General features: G+C 36.1%; 1 protein-coding gene across 3 annotated transcripts in view; it reads right to left on the minus strand.

Moving 5' to 3' along the window:
* Positions 1 to 5159: 5159 nt before the first annotated feature.
* Nlg4 (Neuroligin 4) overlaps positions 5160 to 21029 on the minus strand; it is a 90556-nt gene continuing 74686 nt past the window's right edge. The window contains exons 11-12 of one of the 3 annotated variants that reach the window (XM_064679573.1): positions 20119 to 20536; positions 5160 to 5301 (exon numbers count right to left, since the gene is read on the minus strand). In XM_064679573.1, coding sequence (XP_064535643.1) covers positions 20160 to 20536 — 377 coding nt within the window. In that variant the 3' untranslated portion in view covers positions 5160 to 5301; positions 20119 to 20159. Of the gene's footprint in view, positions 5302 to 12924; positions 12988 to 20118; positions 20537 to 21029 lie in introns of those variants that run through there. The other 2 variants (XM_064679574.1, XM_064679575.1) reach the window with 2 other exon arrangements.

Here is a 21029-nt window from a genome sequence, read left to right on the forward strand (position 1 = left end):
GGAGTGTCCAACTAGGAGTTGCTCTGAAAGCCGGTACAAACACTCAAAATTCCTCCAATACGGTAGGCGTCGCTTCGTCTTCCCTTGGCCACACTCTATATAGGAGAAGTGCATTCTTGATTAACTTCGGTGTTTAAGGTTCGACCCTCTTAAAAATGTGTATACCAAATGTGTATAATGTACCTCAAAAACGAGCGCTTTTAAATTTTAAGGCGAGATGGGCAGAAGTATCCAAAATGTTGAATATGCCGGATCCTATACAAAACATACATTCTAATGTTTTGGTCTCTACATCTAAAGATCTTCAAGTTATAATTAAAAAACTTAGTTTAAAATAGATTTATATCGATTTCGTGGACATAGAGAGAGCGTTTGTTTGGACGATAGGAGGAGCTATATTTCAAATTACAAGTCTCTAGCTCTTGGAGTCTCCGCGATCGACGTGTTCATACATAAGGAAAGACAACACACAGATATGACTAAATATGACTCGGCCTCCTTCTGTCTGTAACATACACTTGCACAAAACTATTATACCCGTTTTAAACACGTTCAGGGTATTAACAACAAAAAATAAATGAGCGAAAACATTTAAAATAAAATCAAGCCCGAGCCCTTTGAAGGCGGAATAGTGGGCAGCGTTTTATGGTCTTTTAGCCTTTAATGGATGTAGTCGTGCTTGTCCACGGCTCCTCCTCTTTGTCGACTATGATGTGCCAATGAAGACATCGCAAGGCAAAATATTAAAGCAAATAAATGACGTCAAGGCATTTAATGTAAGGTTTAATATTATTATTTCTTATTTAAGGCTCGTGATTTATTAACTTGTTTTTCGAACTAGAATATAAAATTGTTTGACTGTAATCCTTAAATCAGTTTTTATTCCTGAGCTATTTGCAGAAGTGTGTTCATACAGTATATCAATTTGCCTTTCTTTGTTTTCCTCAATAAATCACATTTTCAAAATGTTTTAACATATTTTATTGTTGTATATGACACTTTTATATTTTGCTGCTGTCTTCGCTGAAATGTATTTTTCTATCTCAAGAAATAAAAAAATACTAATTTATACATATATTAAAAAGTATTTAATAAGAAAACAAACAAACAAACAAAAATGCAGGGACCTTATTATTGTAGGAACTAAGCTAAGATTCATGATTCCAAATGTACTTTGCAAACGTGCAAATGTATGTAACAGGCAGAAGATAGCATCTCCGACTCCATAAATTATATATATTCTTGATCAGCCGTCCGTCTGTTTATGGTGCCCGCGCAGTACAAGATTGTTTCCGATAACAAAATACTTGCCTCCTTTTCCAAGCAATCGATAAGCTCGATATCGAAATCTTGTTTTGTGAGCAAATCTCTTAGGTTTTAAAAACTAGAGTCACCAAATGTAGTTTCTTGATACATATAGTATACATATATATATACATATCAAGTAGCTTTCATTTAATAATTTTTTTTTGTTTTGATTTACAATATTTTTTTAAGTTCTGCTAAGGCAAACACGTTTGAAGCGCGAGCTGCATTTGTTGTTGGGAGAAAAGTGTTCATGGTATCCCCTAATCAAAAACTCCCGACTATAGCTACTTACTTGTTTTACTATATGTTTGTGGCCGAAATCCCAAGGATAAGGTCCCACATTCAGGTTATAACTGATTCAGATCACTTCCTATCGAATATCAAGAAATCGACTATTCTTATTAGAGTACCTGGCTTCATTTGGAATTTTTTCTCGTCGTAAAGCAATTTTTATTATAGAAAATAGCTGTACACTTGTTGAAATTGTAACAACTGTAAAGCATTCTTATAATCTGGCAACATTGTATTAGCATAGTACTCACTCTTGATCGTTTTTGTACTCATGCTTCAGTTTCTATTAAACGTTTAATGAAAACTTGCATCAAATGAGCGATGGTAACTTTGCGTTGATTTTTGGAACTTGGTTCTGGAGCTGTAATTATTCACTAATAAATGCATTTATTTATTTTTTGAAGCACAAAACCAAATAAATATGTATGCGGAATTGTAAAAAACTTAATTTTTTACTGCCTACATTCATTTTTTTCTAATATCTGCTTATAAATCGGTTAAGCCAAGGCGTTGAGATGTTAGGTTTGGTTGATCAGAAAGTTTTTGAGTTATTTGTACAACAGTGCCGCAACCTCGCTGATAACCCCATACAAAATAACCGTAAAAAATTAGCCTTGCATTTGAACACTTATTTATTTTCTCAGGGATAATGACCCTCAATGCAGGCTATACCATTTCGAAGATACATGTTTTAGGAAACGTTAAACAAAAATAATTAAATGTAAGCACACCTCATATTGTTCATTCAAAGGTCTTTCGAACTACCAGTTCCAAGGTGAACTGAACCACTCTTGGATTCAGTGATGAATAATTTTATACAGCCCTATCTTATAACAAAAAGGTGGCGATTTTTCTATATATTCAGAGCTCGACTTTTATTGGCCACCCCGCACGTCTACTTCACGTTTTCACCATATTCCCCAGTAACGCAATTTATTAATTATCCATCAATCTGGAAATGAAATTTATAAATATCACAACTCTCGCGTCAACTGAGATCTTACGCCGGGGCTCTTTACATTCAAACACACTCCACGTGTACTTTTTCCCAAAGCAATCAAATTGTAAGGTAATCACTGCTCTCGATACTAATATTAATTTTTCTTCTTATAAATCTTCTCGCATGAATTAAAGAATAGAAAATACTTCTCAAGCCCCTAATATATTTTGAGCTTAACCAGCTATTCTACTCAATCGCTTGTACGTTTTAATTACTTTTCTTAACTTTCCCATTCATTATTTTCCACATCTTTGTTGTTTTCAAATTTATTATCATTCATTTTCGCTTTGTGAATAATAACAAATTACAAAACAAATATTAAAATTGACAATTGCTAATAGAATTGAACCACTTTGCGATGACTTATCGAATTTCATATCGATGTTATGAAACATATGTATGATAATATCATTACCCCAAACAGCTGATATTTCAACGAACGTTGAGGACAAACGAGTCAAACCGATCAACTGTTTATTTAATAAAGCGGTATTTCTGCTCTTCATATTTTTCCGAAAACTGACACTTTTTTAATGCAATCGCTGAATGTGAAGTTTGTAAATGTAAGAAATGCTGAGCATAGTGAAATCAGACTATAAAGCTCGTAATATCAGATGTTTTTCAAAGAAACTTTGTTCAGCGTTTTCTGTATTCCGTTTGTTTGTGCAGACTTTCGACCCAAAAGGAAGCTTCAGTGTAAATTTCGGCTTCGTAGCTCTCTTACGGGTCACCGCTCAGTTATTCAGTTAATGAGGACAAACTATTTTATATAAATAAAGAAGGATTAACATTCAGTACTGCAATTTATTGTTGTTTTAGTTGTTTATTTTACGCACTTTGTTTCCATCGGTTGATTTTTCATTATTACGACCTAAATTTATAATTTTTGTATATATATAACTAGACGATTATAAATTTTGCCATAAATACGTTATATATATATTATTTTCGAGTAAGTTGTGTCCGTTTAAAAAATTAATTAAATAATTTTAAAAAAAATAATAAGCTTAATTATTTTTGGATTGGAGTAGAATGAAGCGCGTCACAAATATGTTTTTTTTTATTCTTACGTTTATATTTTAGTTACTTTATGGGTAAACGGTGTAAAAAGTGTATTACATTAATTTACAAACAAATCACTTGAAATGTGTTTAATAGGGCTTATAAGGTTTTATAAGGGTAATTAATTTTGTATACCAGTCCTTTTTTGTTCTTAATTCTCTTTTTTCATTCCAGTGCTTTTTCTGTTATTAGCTGAATTAATTCTTTCTGGATTTTCCAGGGTTGGTTGCAATTTATATAAACATTAAAATGTATGTATTGCATAATTTATTGCCCGCTATAAAATTTCAATTTAAAGCGAACACATTAAATAATAATAAAATTAGTTTTTGTTGCAGGCTGTCGTTTATTTCATTGATTTCAGCATTTGCGTTAAATAATAGACCTTTGATTTGCTTTGAAGTATTATAATTGTGTTAATGTTTGTTTTGAATGCAATTTATATTGAGCCATTGTTGTATACTTTAATTGTATGCATTTTGGATATTTTGTTTTTGGTTTTTCCTTTTTTTTACTTGAAGTAAATAGTACCACATTCTTTTAGTTTTCATTATTTTGCTTCTCTTTTATGTCTAGAGAGCTTTCACTTTTAACTAGTATTATTTACATGGTTGAATGCTAATATTTTATTTTAATATTTTCAAACTCTTGACTGTGCTCTCCAAATCGTCAATTTAGTGACACATTTATTTGAAAAGATTAATAATCTTTCGGATTTTTTTTTTCATATTAACTAATTACTCTTGCTGATTGGTAGAAAAAATGTTGTGCTATACTTAACGACAAGAATGACTGATATTTATACATATATATAGCTTACAGATGCTCTATATTGTTATATTTATGTGTGTATATATATTTATGCATATGCTTATAGTTCACAACAGATTTAATTAGTTACTAAACACTAACATTGATTAACACTTTGACTTTATTTACAAGAGCTTAAGTTCTATAAATTTTGACTACATTTTGCATTTCAAATCTTATGCTTAACAATGCTTTAATATATTCCGATTTTCAGAGTTTTTTTAAATTTTTAATCGTTTCCTCTTAACCTATGAAAATGTTGCTTAAAGCTAAACAGAGATTAGGTGCAGTCTAGTAATTAACGAGTACTTTCGGCTTAATCCGAGAAGTTTTTCTCGTCGGAAAAGCGCACATGATGCTGCTGCTTCAATCGTAAGCCGGCAGCGTTGGCGGCAGAGCTGCGCTGTTTCAATGTCGCCATTTTAACAATACCGTTCCCATTTCCGTTTCCGTTGCCGTTTCTGTTGCCGCCGTTATGGCCGCCGCCGCCACCAGCTTTGGCGTTGGCATTTCTGGTCGTCAGCGTGGGCGATATGGTCGCCGATGCAGTTGTGGATGTGGGTGAGGACGAGTTAGTCCACTGTTCGTCGCAGGAGCAGTAGCCGCGTGCCACGTCGGAACCCTCGAGCGTCAGAGCGTGAATCTCCCGCTTGAACTTGAGTTTCTTCAGTTGCAGCTGGTGCTCATCGCCCCCTTCTCTATCCCTTGTCGCAGAAACTGCTGTTTGGTGTACCGCATTGAGTTGGCTGTCATCGGGGTCGTTCATATTTTGTGCCTCTTTCAGCGCATAGAATTCCTCAGGTGTTTCGGCACGCAATGTCTCTATTGACCTGGAAGTGGCAAAAAAGAAGGAAAATTAGTTCTCTGCAAGTAAACAAGAGCTCTCTAGTCGCGATTGCTCGACTATAAGATACTCCGTCAGCAGTATTTAAAAAAACACACACACACATGAAAATATGCATCGACTGTGTTGTGATTCTTCTCCCTTTGGCAGGACTCTTTGAGTATAACTGCAATGTTTAGAGTACGATGTGAAATGTTTTACATACATTTGCCTAAAACTAATAAAGACGTTTAAGCCATTTACAAATTTAGGGTACACAAATGACCACGTCGTCGTCTAGATGTTTGCGCAGAGTCAAATGGGAAACCCTTTAAGCGCACTCAAAATTTTGTTTGGCCCGCTGTAAAAGTTAATTACGACCAACAGAAAATATATATATATATATAATTATGATTGCAGCGCGAGCAGGGAATTCAGATGAGCCTTAACATCAAAGCTGCAGCTAATTAATTTTATTTTTTAAAAAAGAGTATAAGCATTTTCTGCACCCCTTATAAATGTGTATGTATTTAAAGCTAAATGGCATTGCAGTTAGTTTATTTCTTAATCAAAAACCTACCTTAAATAAATATTAAAATTATATATTAAGTTCTTCAATGAGTGTTCATAAAATCTTAGAAAATAAGTTTTGAGGCGAAAATTCGCGTAACTAATTCTAGCAAAAAGTGTGAAGCATCTCCGCTCCTGTCTGAGCGTCGGGATAACAAGCGTGACCGGTTCAAGTCCAGCAGACATTTTCAATGTTTTTATTTGCTTATTGATTTAGTTCGTCACAATTCACAATTTCTTCTATTTTTAAGCATAATTTCAACATCGTTGTATGTAAATTAATAAAGTTAAATATTCATCCTCCTTTTCTAGCGAGAGCAATTGGTGTCAAGAACATAAAAAGCGAATCTCTTGAGCGCATTATACACTTTTAGCTCGAAATCAGCTATTTGTAAGTTATGAAGCGCTGAAACCAAGTATCTGAAAGATATACCAAGCTAGCGCAACATTTCTCTTGTCGGTTTTTAGTTGCAGATTCAACTGAGTGCATCGATGTTGGCTTTGTGGTTGTTGTTGTTGTCGCTGGATGCCCAACAAACTTTACGATCCATGTTTATGAACAAGTTGCCTTGGCAGCTGCCATTGCCACGCCCAAGCCTGTGTCAACAATCAGGCACAGTCGCAACCAAAGTCACAGTCAGAGTCGCAGTCGGAGTCACATGCTTGCATCATTCTGTTCATTTGTGATTGGCCCTGAAGGTCTTTGTTCTCGAAATTGTATCTCTATCTACTAAGTGGGTGCATGTGTGTATGTATCCGTATCTGCCAACTATTAGTCCATTTGAGGTTGCCGTTGCCATCATGCCTAGCATACTTAATTGCGCTCTGTTGGCGTTTTCCATTATGCCTTTGTTGTGTTGGGCTTACAAAAAATTCAACAGCAAATCTTGCACAGCCGTGCTTATATCTGGACTATATATACACAACACCAACCCCCCTCTGGCCATTATGTATACTTATATTTTTGTGCGTGCTCATTTTTGCACTAGAGTAAACTCAGTTTGTGCCTGGTCGCGCGAAAATTTATGCAAAGAAAGCGAAAAGTGCAAACTAAAGTGCAACTGCTGAAAGCGCGGCTGCCTTTTGTTTTGTCCGCCCGCTGCTGCTGATGCTGCTGCAGCTGTCAGGATGGCATCTTCCGGCTCCTGCGGCTGCTTCGCATCCTACGCTTTCTCAAAATTCCCTAGTAACCCTGGAATGTGGGATGTGACCTGGTGGCCGCGTGGAATACAGTTGAGCGGACAATTCGCCGCAGATTGCCAGAACGGGTGTTAAGGGGTGGTGATGCAGGGGGGAGGATTAAAACAGGCGGTCGTCGTTGGCGCGCTCAGAGTTCAGACTTTACCTACTGCTAAAAAGCTGCAAAACTGAGCAATTCCCGTAATAAGAATCTTAGCTACAATGTGTGCATTGTGTTGGACCCAAGGAAAGAAAATATTCAGTGTGCCGGCATGTGTGTGTTTGATCATCAATAACGCATTACACGCGTGTTTGTGCAGCTACTTTGCATATTTTGTTAAAAGAAACAACAAAATAAAAAAACTTTCTTCGACACGCCGAAGATTAAATACCCTTGTACACAATATGACTTGGAAGTGCAATGCTTTATTGCCGACCGATTTATAATGGCCATATGGTATGCAATCATTTTTCGTGCGGTTCTTCCTATATGAACTAATGACAGGATTTTGCTAAAATTGTAGAAGTATAGTGAAACTTGTACGTGTAAAGCCTGTAAATGATATCTTGAATAGACAGGTTTCAATACAACTCTCTGTTCGACCGATAGGATTAATAGCATAGTTAACTATGATATATTGGTCTGATCTAGATTCTGCTCCAACACATATACGAGTCATTAAAAGCTAAATTTATGGAAAATGTTGGCTATTTGGCAACTTTAAGATACTTAGTCGATAGCTTAGCGGCCTCTAGGTCTGGATATCGAATTGAACAAACAAGTTGTTCCTTATATTTTCAACCAATTTATTTTGACTACTCTAGGCCAGTTTCCTTCAGCGCTTAAATACTTTTATTACACGTCTGCGCTGTTAAACGTCAAGTTGGTCATATTATGGACAACTTTTATATATATACACCTAATTCTGTTTTAACACGGTAGATTGGTTTCAGAAAAAACCGTTTAATAAAAACCGTGTAAAAAAAAAACATTGATCCTATGCAAAAATAGGTGATTGGTTCCTTATTTCTAAAACCTGTTTAAATTAGTTAAAAACAATGATTTTTTAAGAACAAGCATTCATAGTTATTTTATTTAATCTTTATATATAAAACTGTTTGTCCTGACTGACTGACTGACTGACTGACTTATTGACTGACTGATTGGTGATCAACGCACAGTCCAAACCGTAAGGGCTAGGAAGCTGAAATTTTCACAGTAGCTACCTTATACGATGAAGGTGCACGTTAAGACGGGGTTTCGGGTAATTCCACTCAAGTATGGAAAAATCGCGAAAAACGTTTGCATGAACCCTTTTTGTTTAACATTCGATCGGCCGTAAACTCAATTTCAAAAATTTTTGTTCAACTAGGGGTGTTTCATACTTTTCCAAAAATGTATTCCTCCTTGGTGGAAATGGGGGTCAAAGATTTGATGGATGACGTTTCGCGCTCAAATTAATTTTCAGTGATCTTTATGAAAAATCATTTGAGACGTGTTTCTCATTTTTCGCAGAATCAAAGCATCCTCGATTAAAAGTCCGATTCTAAGACTTGTTTAGTGAAGTTTTACGCTTAGTCCGATTTGCTTTAAACATATTTTCAGAGCTCTACATAAGAACTTAATAAATACGTGTTTAAGCGATTTGGGAAATTCTACCCGCAAGTATGAAACAAGTAAATGGTTCTAGTCGGAGCTCCCGACTAGGTGATACCCTGACTTTCTTCTTTCAACACTAAATGCAGTTCGCGCTACGCGCTTGTTTGCTTAAGTAGTAATAAAGAAAAATTAAAATAAAAAAAAAAATTATTCCCTTAGCAGGGTACGAACTCACAACCAACCGCACCACCTTCCGCCGCCTCTACCCAACAGCTACACCATTTATTATTCTTAATGAGAAAATAAGAATTAAAATAGCAGCACAGAAGTCAATACAATCGCAATTGCAATGCTGTTGATAAAATTCAAAGCAGATGCGCATGAATGTGTATCTGTACATGTATACAGAAATTCGTGGAACTTGCGCTAGCTTTCGCTGTCACGTGCGCAACCAAAACATATAACTTTTGGGTTTCTTAACCGATCTTAATGAAATTTTCGAGAGTACATCTTATTGTAGAATAGAATATAGAATATTTGTGTATTTTCAAAAAGAAAATTGCATATAAATTGTGTCTTAAATTGATGGGCAATACAAGTTGGATAATTAACTTGTTGACTTGATTTACAGCTTTTGGGTGGGGAGGTGGCGATATGTATAAAATGAAATATACTTGATATATATATATTATTCTAGAAGCAACATATCAAGTTTGGTGACTCTTATTATTTACCCAATTTGCTCAAAAACAGGATTTCGATATCGATTTTTATCGATTACTTGGAAACGGGGCAAGTTATCAAATATCGGAAACAAACTCGATCTGCGCGGGCACTAGGAGGTCCATACAGCTAGATTTCTCTAGCGCTTATAGGTTCTGAGATCCTTGCGTTCATACATACGTAAAAGCGGACAGACGGACGGACGGACAGACGAACGGACAGACAGACGGACGTAGCTAAATCGACTCGGCTATTGATGCTGATCAAGAATATATATACTTTATGGGGTCGGAGATGCTTCCTTTAGCCTGTTACATACATTTGCACAAAAACATTATACCCTTTTTACCCATTTTCAATGGGTTCAGGGTATAAAAATATAAATAACTGAATAAATATAAAATATTTTTAGCTGACCTTTCATATTAATACGTTAAAATTTAATTTAAGGTAATGTTCGAAAAACAAATTCACCTATCACCTATATATATAATTTCTTCACCAAACACGTCTGATTGCATTGATAGTTGTCAAAATATTAACACATTTCAATTGCTCTGACAAGTTAATTTACTTGTATGCACAAAAAGGGAATTCACCTTAATTTGTGATAAGAATATATTTTACAAAAATTAAATTTGACAACAAAAATTTAAGCCCAAATGATTTTAAATTGTGCTAAATGGTTTAAAATCGGGTTAAAAAATGTAACTTTTTTATACCCTTGCAGAGGGTATTATAATTTTGTCGTGAAATGTGTAACGCATAGAAGGAGACATCTCCGACCCCATAAAGTATATATATTCTTGATCAGTATCAACAGCCGAGTTGATATAGCCATGTCCGTCTGTCCGTCTGTCCGTCTGTCTGTTTCTATGCGAACTAGTCTCTCAGTTTTAAAGCTATCTTTATGAAACTTTGCAGAAGTCCCTCTTTTTGTTGCACGCAGTTCATATGTCAGAACCAGCTGGATCGGACCACTATATCATATAGCTGCCATAGGAACGATCGGTCGAAAAGTAGGTTCTTGTATGAAAAACATTTTTGTTTATAAAGTAATCTTGACTAAACTTGGTATTTATTAGTTTTACTACGCTCCCCATATATATGCAAAATCCTATTAAGATCGGACAACTATATCATATAGCTGCCATAGGAACGATCGGTCGAAAATTAAGTTTTTGTATGGAAAATTTTTATGTTTTTCAAGATATCTTGACCAAACTCGGTATTTATTAGTTTTACTACGCTCCCCATATATATGCAAAATCCTATTAAGATCGGACAACTATATCATATAGCTGCCATAGGAAAGATCGGTCGAAAATTAAGTTTTTGTATGGAAAATTTTTATGTGTTTCAAGATATCTTGACCAAACTCGGTATTTATTAGTTTTACTACGCTCCCCATATATATGCAAAATCCTATTAAGATCGGACAACTATATCATATAGCTGCCATAGGAACGATCGGTCGAAAATTATGCTGTTGTATGGAATTTTTTTTGTTTTTCAAGATATCTTGACCAAACTCGGCATTTATTAGTTTTACTATGCTCCCTCCACTTTTGCAAAATCTTATTCACATCGGGCTACTATATCATATAGCTGCCATAGGAACGATCGGTCGAAAATTAAGTTGTTGTACGGAAACCTGTTTTGTTTTTCATGATATCTTAACCATACTCGGCATTAACTATTTTCCCTGTGCTTCTTAGTTACGGGCATTTTGCTTAGATAAGCATTTTGAAAAGGTTGGGTCTGCAAGGGTATTAAATCTTCGGTGTGCCGAAGATAGCACTTCTTTCTCGTTTTTATTTCAAACCGTGTTAAATCAAAACCGTGTAAAAACAAAATTAGGTGTATATTTAGCTTACAATCTTAAAGAAGACTAAATTAGATATGACACCCGGACAACCCACAATTAAAAAGTGCATCCCGCTGAAATCTATTATAGCATTATTATTTAAATAGGTAACATGTATAGATAGGAGGATTCATATGTGTCTCTGTGTCTCCTGTGAAAAGATTCATGCTCTCAAATGGCTGTACAATAACTAATGTGTATTTCCGTGTAAATATTATCCACAAAGTTTTGCTTATCCCTTTAATAGCTCGCGTGTTGGCTTATGCTTTAAAAACTTTTGCACTAAATACAAGAGTGCGTTAATACTTATGCTTATGTATATACACACACATACACTTTTTGAGTAAATTCCATAAAGATTTCACCACACGAATCTTACAAAATTTTGCATTTAGCTCGCATTTCAACTTAAGTTCAGCAGACAATGCGGTTGCGTGCGTTTTAGTTGATCAGCAAATGTATTAATTAATAATTTAGGCACAGAGGTATGCGGTTTCCCCAATGCATATCCCAGCTGCAACAATTTATTTAATTTCGAACAATTAGAAATTAAAATAGGGCCATGAATTGAAAATGAAAACACTTTCAATATGAAGAATATGCTAACATATTAAATAGTCAGATATCATGAACTTATAAGATTTACACACTTTTGAATAATTGTATGTACACAGACGTATTGGCTTTCAAGCCAATTAATTACAGCTTGAATTGCAAACCCAAGTTTGTCTACGAATTTACAGCTAATTTGAACAATCAATTAATTTTGTAAGGCTTAAGGCCAATTAGAAGCCTTTTGAAATTTGATATTTGCTCATAAAATATGCGAGCACCAGTTAATTGCCTTGCACTAAATGGTCAAGAAGTTAAATGACTTTGACTTAAAGGGTATCTCGTAGAACATATACATATCAGTAGCTGACTTCATGTCAATTTTATAAAACAGAGACTATATTTCGAGAAGAATTATGATTATTTATATTTAATGCACAGAAGGATACAGATATTTAATATCCAGCTAGAAATGTACAAATTTTAAGAAAATTATTATCCAACTCAAACAAAATGAGGTAAGACATTTTCATGCTAGGTTCAGGGCATCCATCAGAGAGGCTGTCCGGCCGAAAGACTCTTGTATCGCAAGGGTATATAGATTAATGAGGAACATTTTAACTTGATTTGATTTTCTGTTTGTCAATTTTATACTCCTGTAGAGGGTATTATAATTTTTGCAATGAGCTGTGTAACGCATATATATTCTTGATCAATATCAATATCAATATCCTTATATATCCTTATCAATATCCTTATAAAACATTATTTGTGTACAGTCGGTATTTATCGGAATCTGTCGGCTCAGACTACTGAATCATATATCTATCATAATATAGATCGGTCAAAAGTTATTTTTTAGAATATCTTGATTAAACTCTAAATATATTCTGTTTTTTTCAAGATATTTTCACCAAACTCAGCAATTATGGGCTTCACATTTTTCTTTACATATGCATTTTCTCTACTGCATTTGTAACCTAAATGTAAAAAAGAGTGTTTGATCTTCGGCGTGTCGACTATAGCTTTTCTTTCTTTTTTTTGTTGTAGTTTTTTCAATTTAAAATCTCAGCATCTCTGTTATAAATGAGTTTCCAACTAGTTTACTTTTTTTTTTATTTGCTTTTTTTATCAGGGGTTCTTAGTGAAGCGACCATTACTTAACCAAGTGCCAAAATATGCACAGCTGGCAACAGGCAAAACTGAAACAAAACGTAAGAAATAAGAAAAATTAATGTTTATTGTGCTTTTAGCACATATACACGTTGGCAGTCCCGACCCCAACATTCCGCAAGTAGCTCCTACTTTTATATAAGTATGCACATAAGTATACCCGCCATATATGGTGGGTGTAAATTTACATAAAGGTTGCCACTTGCTGCTGTTACTTTTTTACTTTGGCAGGAAAATTGCATTTCCCTCGAGCACAAGAGCACAAAAGAGAAGCGCAAATGTTAATCAGCTAAAAGTCATGAAGGTGATGCTGCGTGGAGAGGCAAGGGTCTGGGATAGCATGTTGGCCACTCTGCAGGTACTTTCGCCAGGTGTAAGCGAAAAAACAAAAATGAAAGAAATGCAAATTTAATTGTATGCCAGCTGAATAAATGGGCATCCGCAAACCCAACAACACACAGTACAACACCCATTTTCCTGGACTATGCTAAATTAAAAGGGCTGCAAGTAGACAGCGGAGGATAGGATATCAGAGTTGACATATATTCAAGCATCTACTAGCCTTTGATCGGGTATAGGTATTAACTGATAGCAAGAGTTACTTTCTTCATTCAGTTTTTGCGAGATTTTTAATTTATTATACCCTGAACCCATTAAAAATGGGTAATCAGGGTATATTGTATTTGTGCAAATGTATGTAACAGGCAGGAGGAAGCATCTCCGACCTCATTAAGTATATATATATTCTTGATAAGCATCAATAGCCTAGTCGATCTAGCCATGTCCGTCCGTCCGTCCGTCTGTCCGTATGTATGAACGCAAGGATCTCAGAACCTATAAGAGTCTTGAAATTTTAGCTGTAGGTCTACCTAATGCCCGCGCAGATCGAGATTGTTTCCGATATTCGATAACTTGAACCGTTTCCAAGTAATCGATAAAAATCTATATCGAAATTGAGCAATTTTGGTAAATAATAAGAGCTAGACTCACCAAACATGACATGTCGCTTCTAGAATAGTATATATACATATATCAAGTATCTTTCATTTTATACCTATCGCCACCTCCCCGCTACCACCCAAAAGCTATAAATCAAGTTAATTATCCAAATTGTATTGCCCATCAATTTAACCCACAATTTATATGCAATTGCCTTTTTGAGAATATAATGTTTTATATTCTATTCTACAATAAGATGTACTCTCGAAAATTTCATTAAGATCGGTTAAGAAACACAAAAGTTACGTGCGCACGTGTTAGCAGCAGATAGCGCAAATTCCAAAAATTTCTGTATTCATTTGCATACACACATTCATGCGCGTCTGCTTTGAATTCTATCAACAGTATTGCAATTGCGATAGTATTGATTTCTGTGCTGCTATTTTAATTCTTATTTTTTTCATTGAGACTTAAATACTGGTGTGCCTGGTGGGTAGAGGCGGCGGTAAGTGGTGCGGTTAGTTGCGAGTTCGAACCCTGCCAAGGGAACAATTTTTTATTTTATTTTAGCGCGAACTGCATTTTGTGTTGGAAGAAGAGGGTTCAGGGTATCCCCTAGTCGGGAGTTCCCGACTAGAACCTCCCACTTGTTTTTTCTTATTTTTGGTATTAAAATTGAGATAGTTTAATAATCTCTATATATAAAACTGTTTGTCCTGGCTCACTAACTGACTGAATGACTGACTGATTGGTGATCAACGCATAGCCCATACCTAAAGAGATCGGAAGCTGAAATGTTCACTGTAGTTACTTTATGTGATGAAGGTGCACGCTAAGACCGGGTTTCGGGAAATTCCACCCGCATGTGTAAAAAAATCGCGAAAAACGTTCGTATGCAGCTTTTTGTTTACCATCCAATCGGCCTCAAACTCATTTTCAAAGATCTTTGTTTATTTTATCTTTTCTTTTATTTTGTTTTCATTTAAGAAGGGTCTTACACTTTTTTAAAAATCCATCCCTCCTTGGTGGAAATGAGGGTCAAAGATTTTGTGGGTGACGTTTCGTGTTCAAATTCATTTCCACACTATTCGCAGAAGTCAAACTTCTTCGGTAGATAAGCGATTCAAAGAGTTTTTAGGCACCGTTTTAAGTTGTATCCAATTTGATTCAAACTTATTTTTAAAGCTCTACATCAGAACTTAATGAACACGTGCTTAGCGCAACAGTGGTAAATTGGCGGAAAACTATTGTATGAACCCATCGGTTTCAAACCCATTTTCAATTATCTTTGAGAGAATTTATTTTATACGTGCCAAGGGGACGGTCGTGCAATACACGCTAGTTAATTATATAATAATGTAATTTAGCTAACTAAGTAGGCTGTTTTTACTCATTCTTACAATTAAATTCACGTTTAAAACTGTTCCCCTACGCGTTTTGACGTCCAGTTTACTTGTTCATTTTTAAATATTACTAGCGGGTATAACCCGGCCTTGCCCGTGGCACGTATGTTATAAAATCAATGTTCTCAAACAAATTTGAAATGATTTTGAAACTGATCGGACGGTAAACAAATAACTTTCATACAAACGTTTTCCGCCAATTTACCACTGTTGCGAGTGGAATTTCCCAAATCGCTGAAACACGTATTCATTACATTCTTATGTAGAGCTTTGAAAATAACTTTGAAGCAAATCGGACACCATTTAAAACTTCGCACAAAAAATCTTTGAGTCGCATTCCACCCGAAAATGTTTGATTTCTTCGAAAAGTGTGAAACACGTCTCAAATGATTTTTCTTATAGATCTTTGGAAACGAATTTGAGCGCGAAACGTCACCCACCAAATCTTTCACCTCCATTTCCACCAAGGCGGAACGGATTTTTCGAAAAGTGTGAAACACCCCTCAAATGAATTTGAACAAAGATCTTTGAAAATAAGTTTGAGGCCGATCGGATCGTTAACAAAAAACTTTCATACAAACGTTTTCCGCCAATTAACCACTGTTGCGAGTGGAATTTCCCAAATCGCTGAAATACGTATTTATTAAGTTTTTATGTACAGCTTTGAAAATAAGTTTGAAGCAAATCGGACACAACTTAAAACTTCGCCCAAAAAATCTTTGAATCGCATTCCCCCCGAAGATGTTTGAATTCTGCGAAAAGTGAAAAACACGTCTCAAATGAATTTTCATATAGATACTTGGAAATAAATTTCAGGGCGAAACGTCACACACCAAATTTTTGACCCCCATTTCCACCAAGGAGGGATGCATTTTCCAAAAAGTGCGAAACACCCCTCAAATGAATTTGAACAAAGACCTTTGAAAATAAATTTGAGGCAGATCGGATGGTAAACAAAAAAGTTACATACAAACGTTTTTCGCGATTTTTCCACACTTGCGGGTGGAATTTCCCGAAACCCCGTCTTAACGTGCACCTACATCACATAAGGTAACTACAGTGAAAATTTCAGCTTCCTAGCTCTTACGGTTTGGGCTGTGCGTTGATCACCAATCAGTCAGTCAGTCAGTCAGTCAGTCAGTCAGGACAAACAGTTTTATATATAGAGATTCTTTTTTATATATACTCATGTGTTAAGCTCTAAATCAAAGAATTTCCTCTGGCTAAGGTTAGAGTATACCTTTTTCTAAATGTCAAATGGCTGTCAACCTGTTAAATATGCTCCTGACTTCTTTGCGAGCATTTGGCTGAAGCTGAACGTGCTTGTTGTTTCTGTTGCTTTCGCCTTTTTCTATGTCAGCAGTTGCGACATTTGAGTAAAGGAATTTAATGGGGATTTTACTTAAAACTTTTCTGTATTTTTGTTTGTATTTATTTATCAAAAAAAGGGGAAATCTTTTTTCAGCCGAATTTATGTCATGCTGCCTGCAATATATTTGCTGAGCACTGTGGCCATATTTACATATTTTATTTCGCCTTTACGTCGACCTTGTCCATTTTTTAACCGCATAAGGGTTTCACTTGCTTGTCATATTTGTAAGCGTATGTTGGCATGTTGAATAAATGTATGCAACCTATACATACACATACATAAAAGGTGATACTTTAAATAAACCCCGAGAGGAATTCAATGAACGCTCAATTAAACTCTTTATTTGCCTTGAGCTGACAATAAACATGTTCAGTATTATGGATGCCGTTTTTTATTTTTTTTTGAATAAGAGTTTAAATGTTTTCCACATGTTAACTGCGGGAAATATAGGACAAATACACAAAAGCATCCCGTTTCGAAATGTGCAACTAGATGGTAATTATTGCTTTGGTGGTCGCCTGCATTTGGTGTTGGAAGAAGAGCGTTCAGGGTATCCCCTAGTCGGGAGCTCCCGACTAGAACCTCTTAGTTGTTTTGCTTAAACTCGTGACCAATCATGTGTGGAGGCCAAAATTTAAGATCACAAATTATTGGGAACGAGTCATGTGAAACATTAATTTTGAATTCTTAAAAAGTCAATTGCATATAAATTGGGCTTAAATTGATAAGCAAAACAAGTTGGATAATTAGATTGATTTATAGCCTTGTGGTGGTAGTGGGGAGGTGGCGATAGCTATAAAATGAAAGATACTTGATATATATATATATACTCTAGAAGCTACATGTCATGTTTAGTGACTCTAGCTCATATTATTTGCCGAAATTGCTCAAAAAACAGGATTTCGATATCGATTTTTATCGAAACGGGGCAAGTTATCGTATTCAGGTTCTAAGTAATCGATAAAAATCGAATTTATGTATACATGTACGCACACACATTCATGCGCGTCTATTTGAATTCTATCAACAGCATTGCAATTGCGATTGTATTGTTTTCTGTCATTAGGACTCAATGAGTGGTGTGGCTGTTGGGAAGAGGCGGCGGAAAGTGATGCGGTCAGTTACGAGCTCGAACCCTGCTAAGGGAACTTTTTTTTTTTTTAATTTATCTTCGTTACCACTAAAGCAATCGAGCGCGAAGCGCGAGCTGCATTTGGTGTTGGAATAAGAGAGTTCAGGGTATCCCCTAGTGGGATACATCTTACTTGTTTGCTTTGGATTTGTTCCTATATTAAAGGTAGGACCCAAAGAGTAATGCTGAGCCTGACTACCTCAAAACAGGTTCACGTTACTTCTGGTGTTCCTCAAAGTAGTCATCTTGCACCTTTAATCTTTTTTTTCTTTTTATAAATGATCTCCCCTCAGTTATATCACATGCCCGGGTACCTATGTATTCGGACGATGTGAAACTTATTCTTTCATACACTAATCCCATACATCATTCTCATCTACAAGATGATTTGAACGCTATGCAACTTTGGTGTTCGGCCAATCAATTGCATCTAAATTGTTCAAAGTGTATGTGTATGACCTTCAATCGTAAAACACCTTTCTCGTCAGTTATACAATCGACAAAAATCCATTCCAACATATACTTACAGTTAAGGATTTAGGCGTTCTTTTTGATTCTAAACTCTGCTTCAATCTTCATATTATTATATCGTTATAAGGCAATAGGTGTACTTGGATTCATTAAACGATAGTCTAAAGAGTTTAACGATCCATTTATAACGAAACTTCTGTACATCTCTCTTGTTGGCCCTATCCTTGAATACTGCTCTGGCATCTGGTCTCCGCAGTATAACAATAGCCAGGATCGTATTGAATCAGTTCAGAAGCAATTTCTGCTTTTTGCCTTACGAGGTATGAATTGGAACCCCAATCTTCGGTTGCCATCCTTCTCCAGGAAGCTTCTTTTTCTTGATCTTCCGTCGTTAACCAAACGTAGGACAATCCTCGGTGACCATTCCCAGCTATGAGCAGGGGCATAGCTTGCCGGACACGCTATAAATTTTCCCCCACCGGGTCGGTGATTTCCCATTACTATCTCTTTATCATATCTACTTAACACTCTATATATATGGTATACATTTCTTTACTTTATTAATAACTTCCTTTTTTCTTTTTTCCTATTTTATATTGTATTGTCATAGATAATATACAGTACGACCTCGCTCAACGCAACCCTCGTTACACGCAACTCCTCGATAACTGCAACACCCGATTTCTTAACATTGTAGAAACAGCTGTTCAAAAAAGTATAAATTGTAAAAATGTACAGACCACAATTTGTCATTTTTTCAAAAAATAATTAAATTAAAATGAAATCCGTGCTTTGAACACAGAGGTTTTTGATTTAATTTAATTTTAATGGTTAGCAAAGGCATCTCTCTTTGGAAATAGGTCTCGTGGCCAACTGAAAATTTTCCCTCGGTTTTTGCAACCACCTCATTTTTCGCAATTGGCAAAATTTTTATAGGTTGCGTTGAGCGAGGTAGTACTGTAGTAAATTAAGATTATTTTTATTAATTTTTGTTTAAGAACACTATTTTCTCTCTTCTTCTTAGCTGTAGAAAAACAAAAAAAAAAAAAAACTTTTGCAAAATCTAATTTACATCGGACCACTATATCATAAAGCTGCCATAGGTACGATCGGTCTAAAAGTAGGTTCTTGCATAAAAAACTTTGTTTCCTACATTTATGCAAAATCATATTTACATCGGACCATTATATCGTATAGCTGCTATAGAAACGGTCGGTCGAAAATTGAGTTTTTCTATGGAAAACTTATTTGTTTTTCAGGATATCTTGACCATACTGGGAAATAACTATTTTCCCTGTGTTTCTTAGATACGGTCAAAGCATTATGGAAAGGTTGGGTCTGCAAAGGTATTAGATCTTCAGCGTGCCGAGGATAGCCCTTCTTTCTCGTTATTGCTTCTTAATGCTCATGCAATTTCTATAGTGTTCTTAAATGCTCATATTATAAAATAGATATCATAAAAATCGCCAAATCCTTGATGCTAGTCCCTGACATAGATTGAAGGAGCTTGATTCGAGCTATTGAGATTAATTTTTTATGAGGGGGGATATACTCAGGGAGCTAAGGCAAACTATTTTATGGATCGATCTTTAAAGGATAAAACTAAACATAAGTAATCTTTAATGCAAATATGCTTACTCTTAAAAACTGCACTTTCTAGATATTCGCGATTCACCACGATGCCACAAATGCTTATCACTTAATCAGATGCGGGGATGAGGGATTGAGTATTCCAAGCTTCAACTCTAGGTGCACACGGGCAAATAGACGGGCATTGCCCAAACACACTTGTGATATAACAATTATCCTAACCGGAGCTGGAAGTAGCTTGAGGTCAACTTACCCCGTTAATGACTATAAGTCCAACTCAAAGACCGACACCTATCAGACACGCATCTCATCCATGGCTGCCTGTGGCACTTGCTGCTGTTGCTGCAGCTGCGATGCAACCATTGGGTCACCATGGGTGTTCGTCATGTGGCTGTGGGAGTGTCCGTGTATGTGACCCTTTGAGGAGCTGGGAGCGCTGCTGACGCCGCTGCTGCTGCTGCCGCCCGATGGCGTTTGATCGAGCAGCATATTGCCTCCGGGCCCGTTTGCAGCCATGCCAGTGTTGATGGTGGTTGTCGTTGTAGATGAGGAGGCGGTGCGCAACGGTGGGCGTGGACCGCGTATATAGTGCGGTTGCATGCCAGTCAACACAGCCCCATTGGCTTGTTTGCTAACCTGCTGCTGCTGCTGTTGTTGATATTGTTGTAGTTCTGGAAAAAAGGGAGATAGAGCCGGGAACTTGTAAGCTACTTATATCGTTGTGCATATGTCGGCATATTAGCAAGCAAATGTTTGCTACCGAGTGGCACGAGGTATCAGCAACAACAACAGCGCCAGCAAACAGCGCCCATTACAAAAGTTTGTAAACAAGAATGTTGAACATAAACAAGTAAGAATATTCCCCCGTCGGCTGCCTGACTAGGAGGTACCCTGAGCAAGCGCCGAGCTGCCGTTACAAATATTTTAGATTTATTCTATACTATGTTATGTACGTAGATACGAGCGCATTCACGAAGACTGCGCTTTTTATTCAACAGCTGCGCTTCTTCTGCTCTTTGGCCAACCATAGCCAACAATGTATGGTTAATGCATTCTTGATTAACACGGGTGTTGAGATTCCGATTTTTATGAACATTTTAGGGATTACAAGTGGCACCCAAATGTATGTTTATGCTTAGCGGCCGAGCATTATATTTTAAAATG

Source organism: Drosophila montana, unplaced genomic scaffold (genome assembly GCF_035044405.1).
Source record: "Drosophila montana isolate Dmon_TW-CO22-7 unplaced genomic scaffold, ASM3504440v1 contig_203_1, whole genome shotgun sequence".
Classification (NCBI taxonomy): Eukaryota; Metazoa; Arthropoda; class Insecta; order Diptera; family Drosophilidae; genus Drosophila; species Drosophila montana.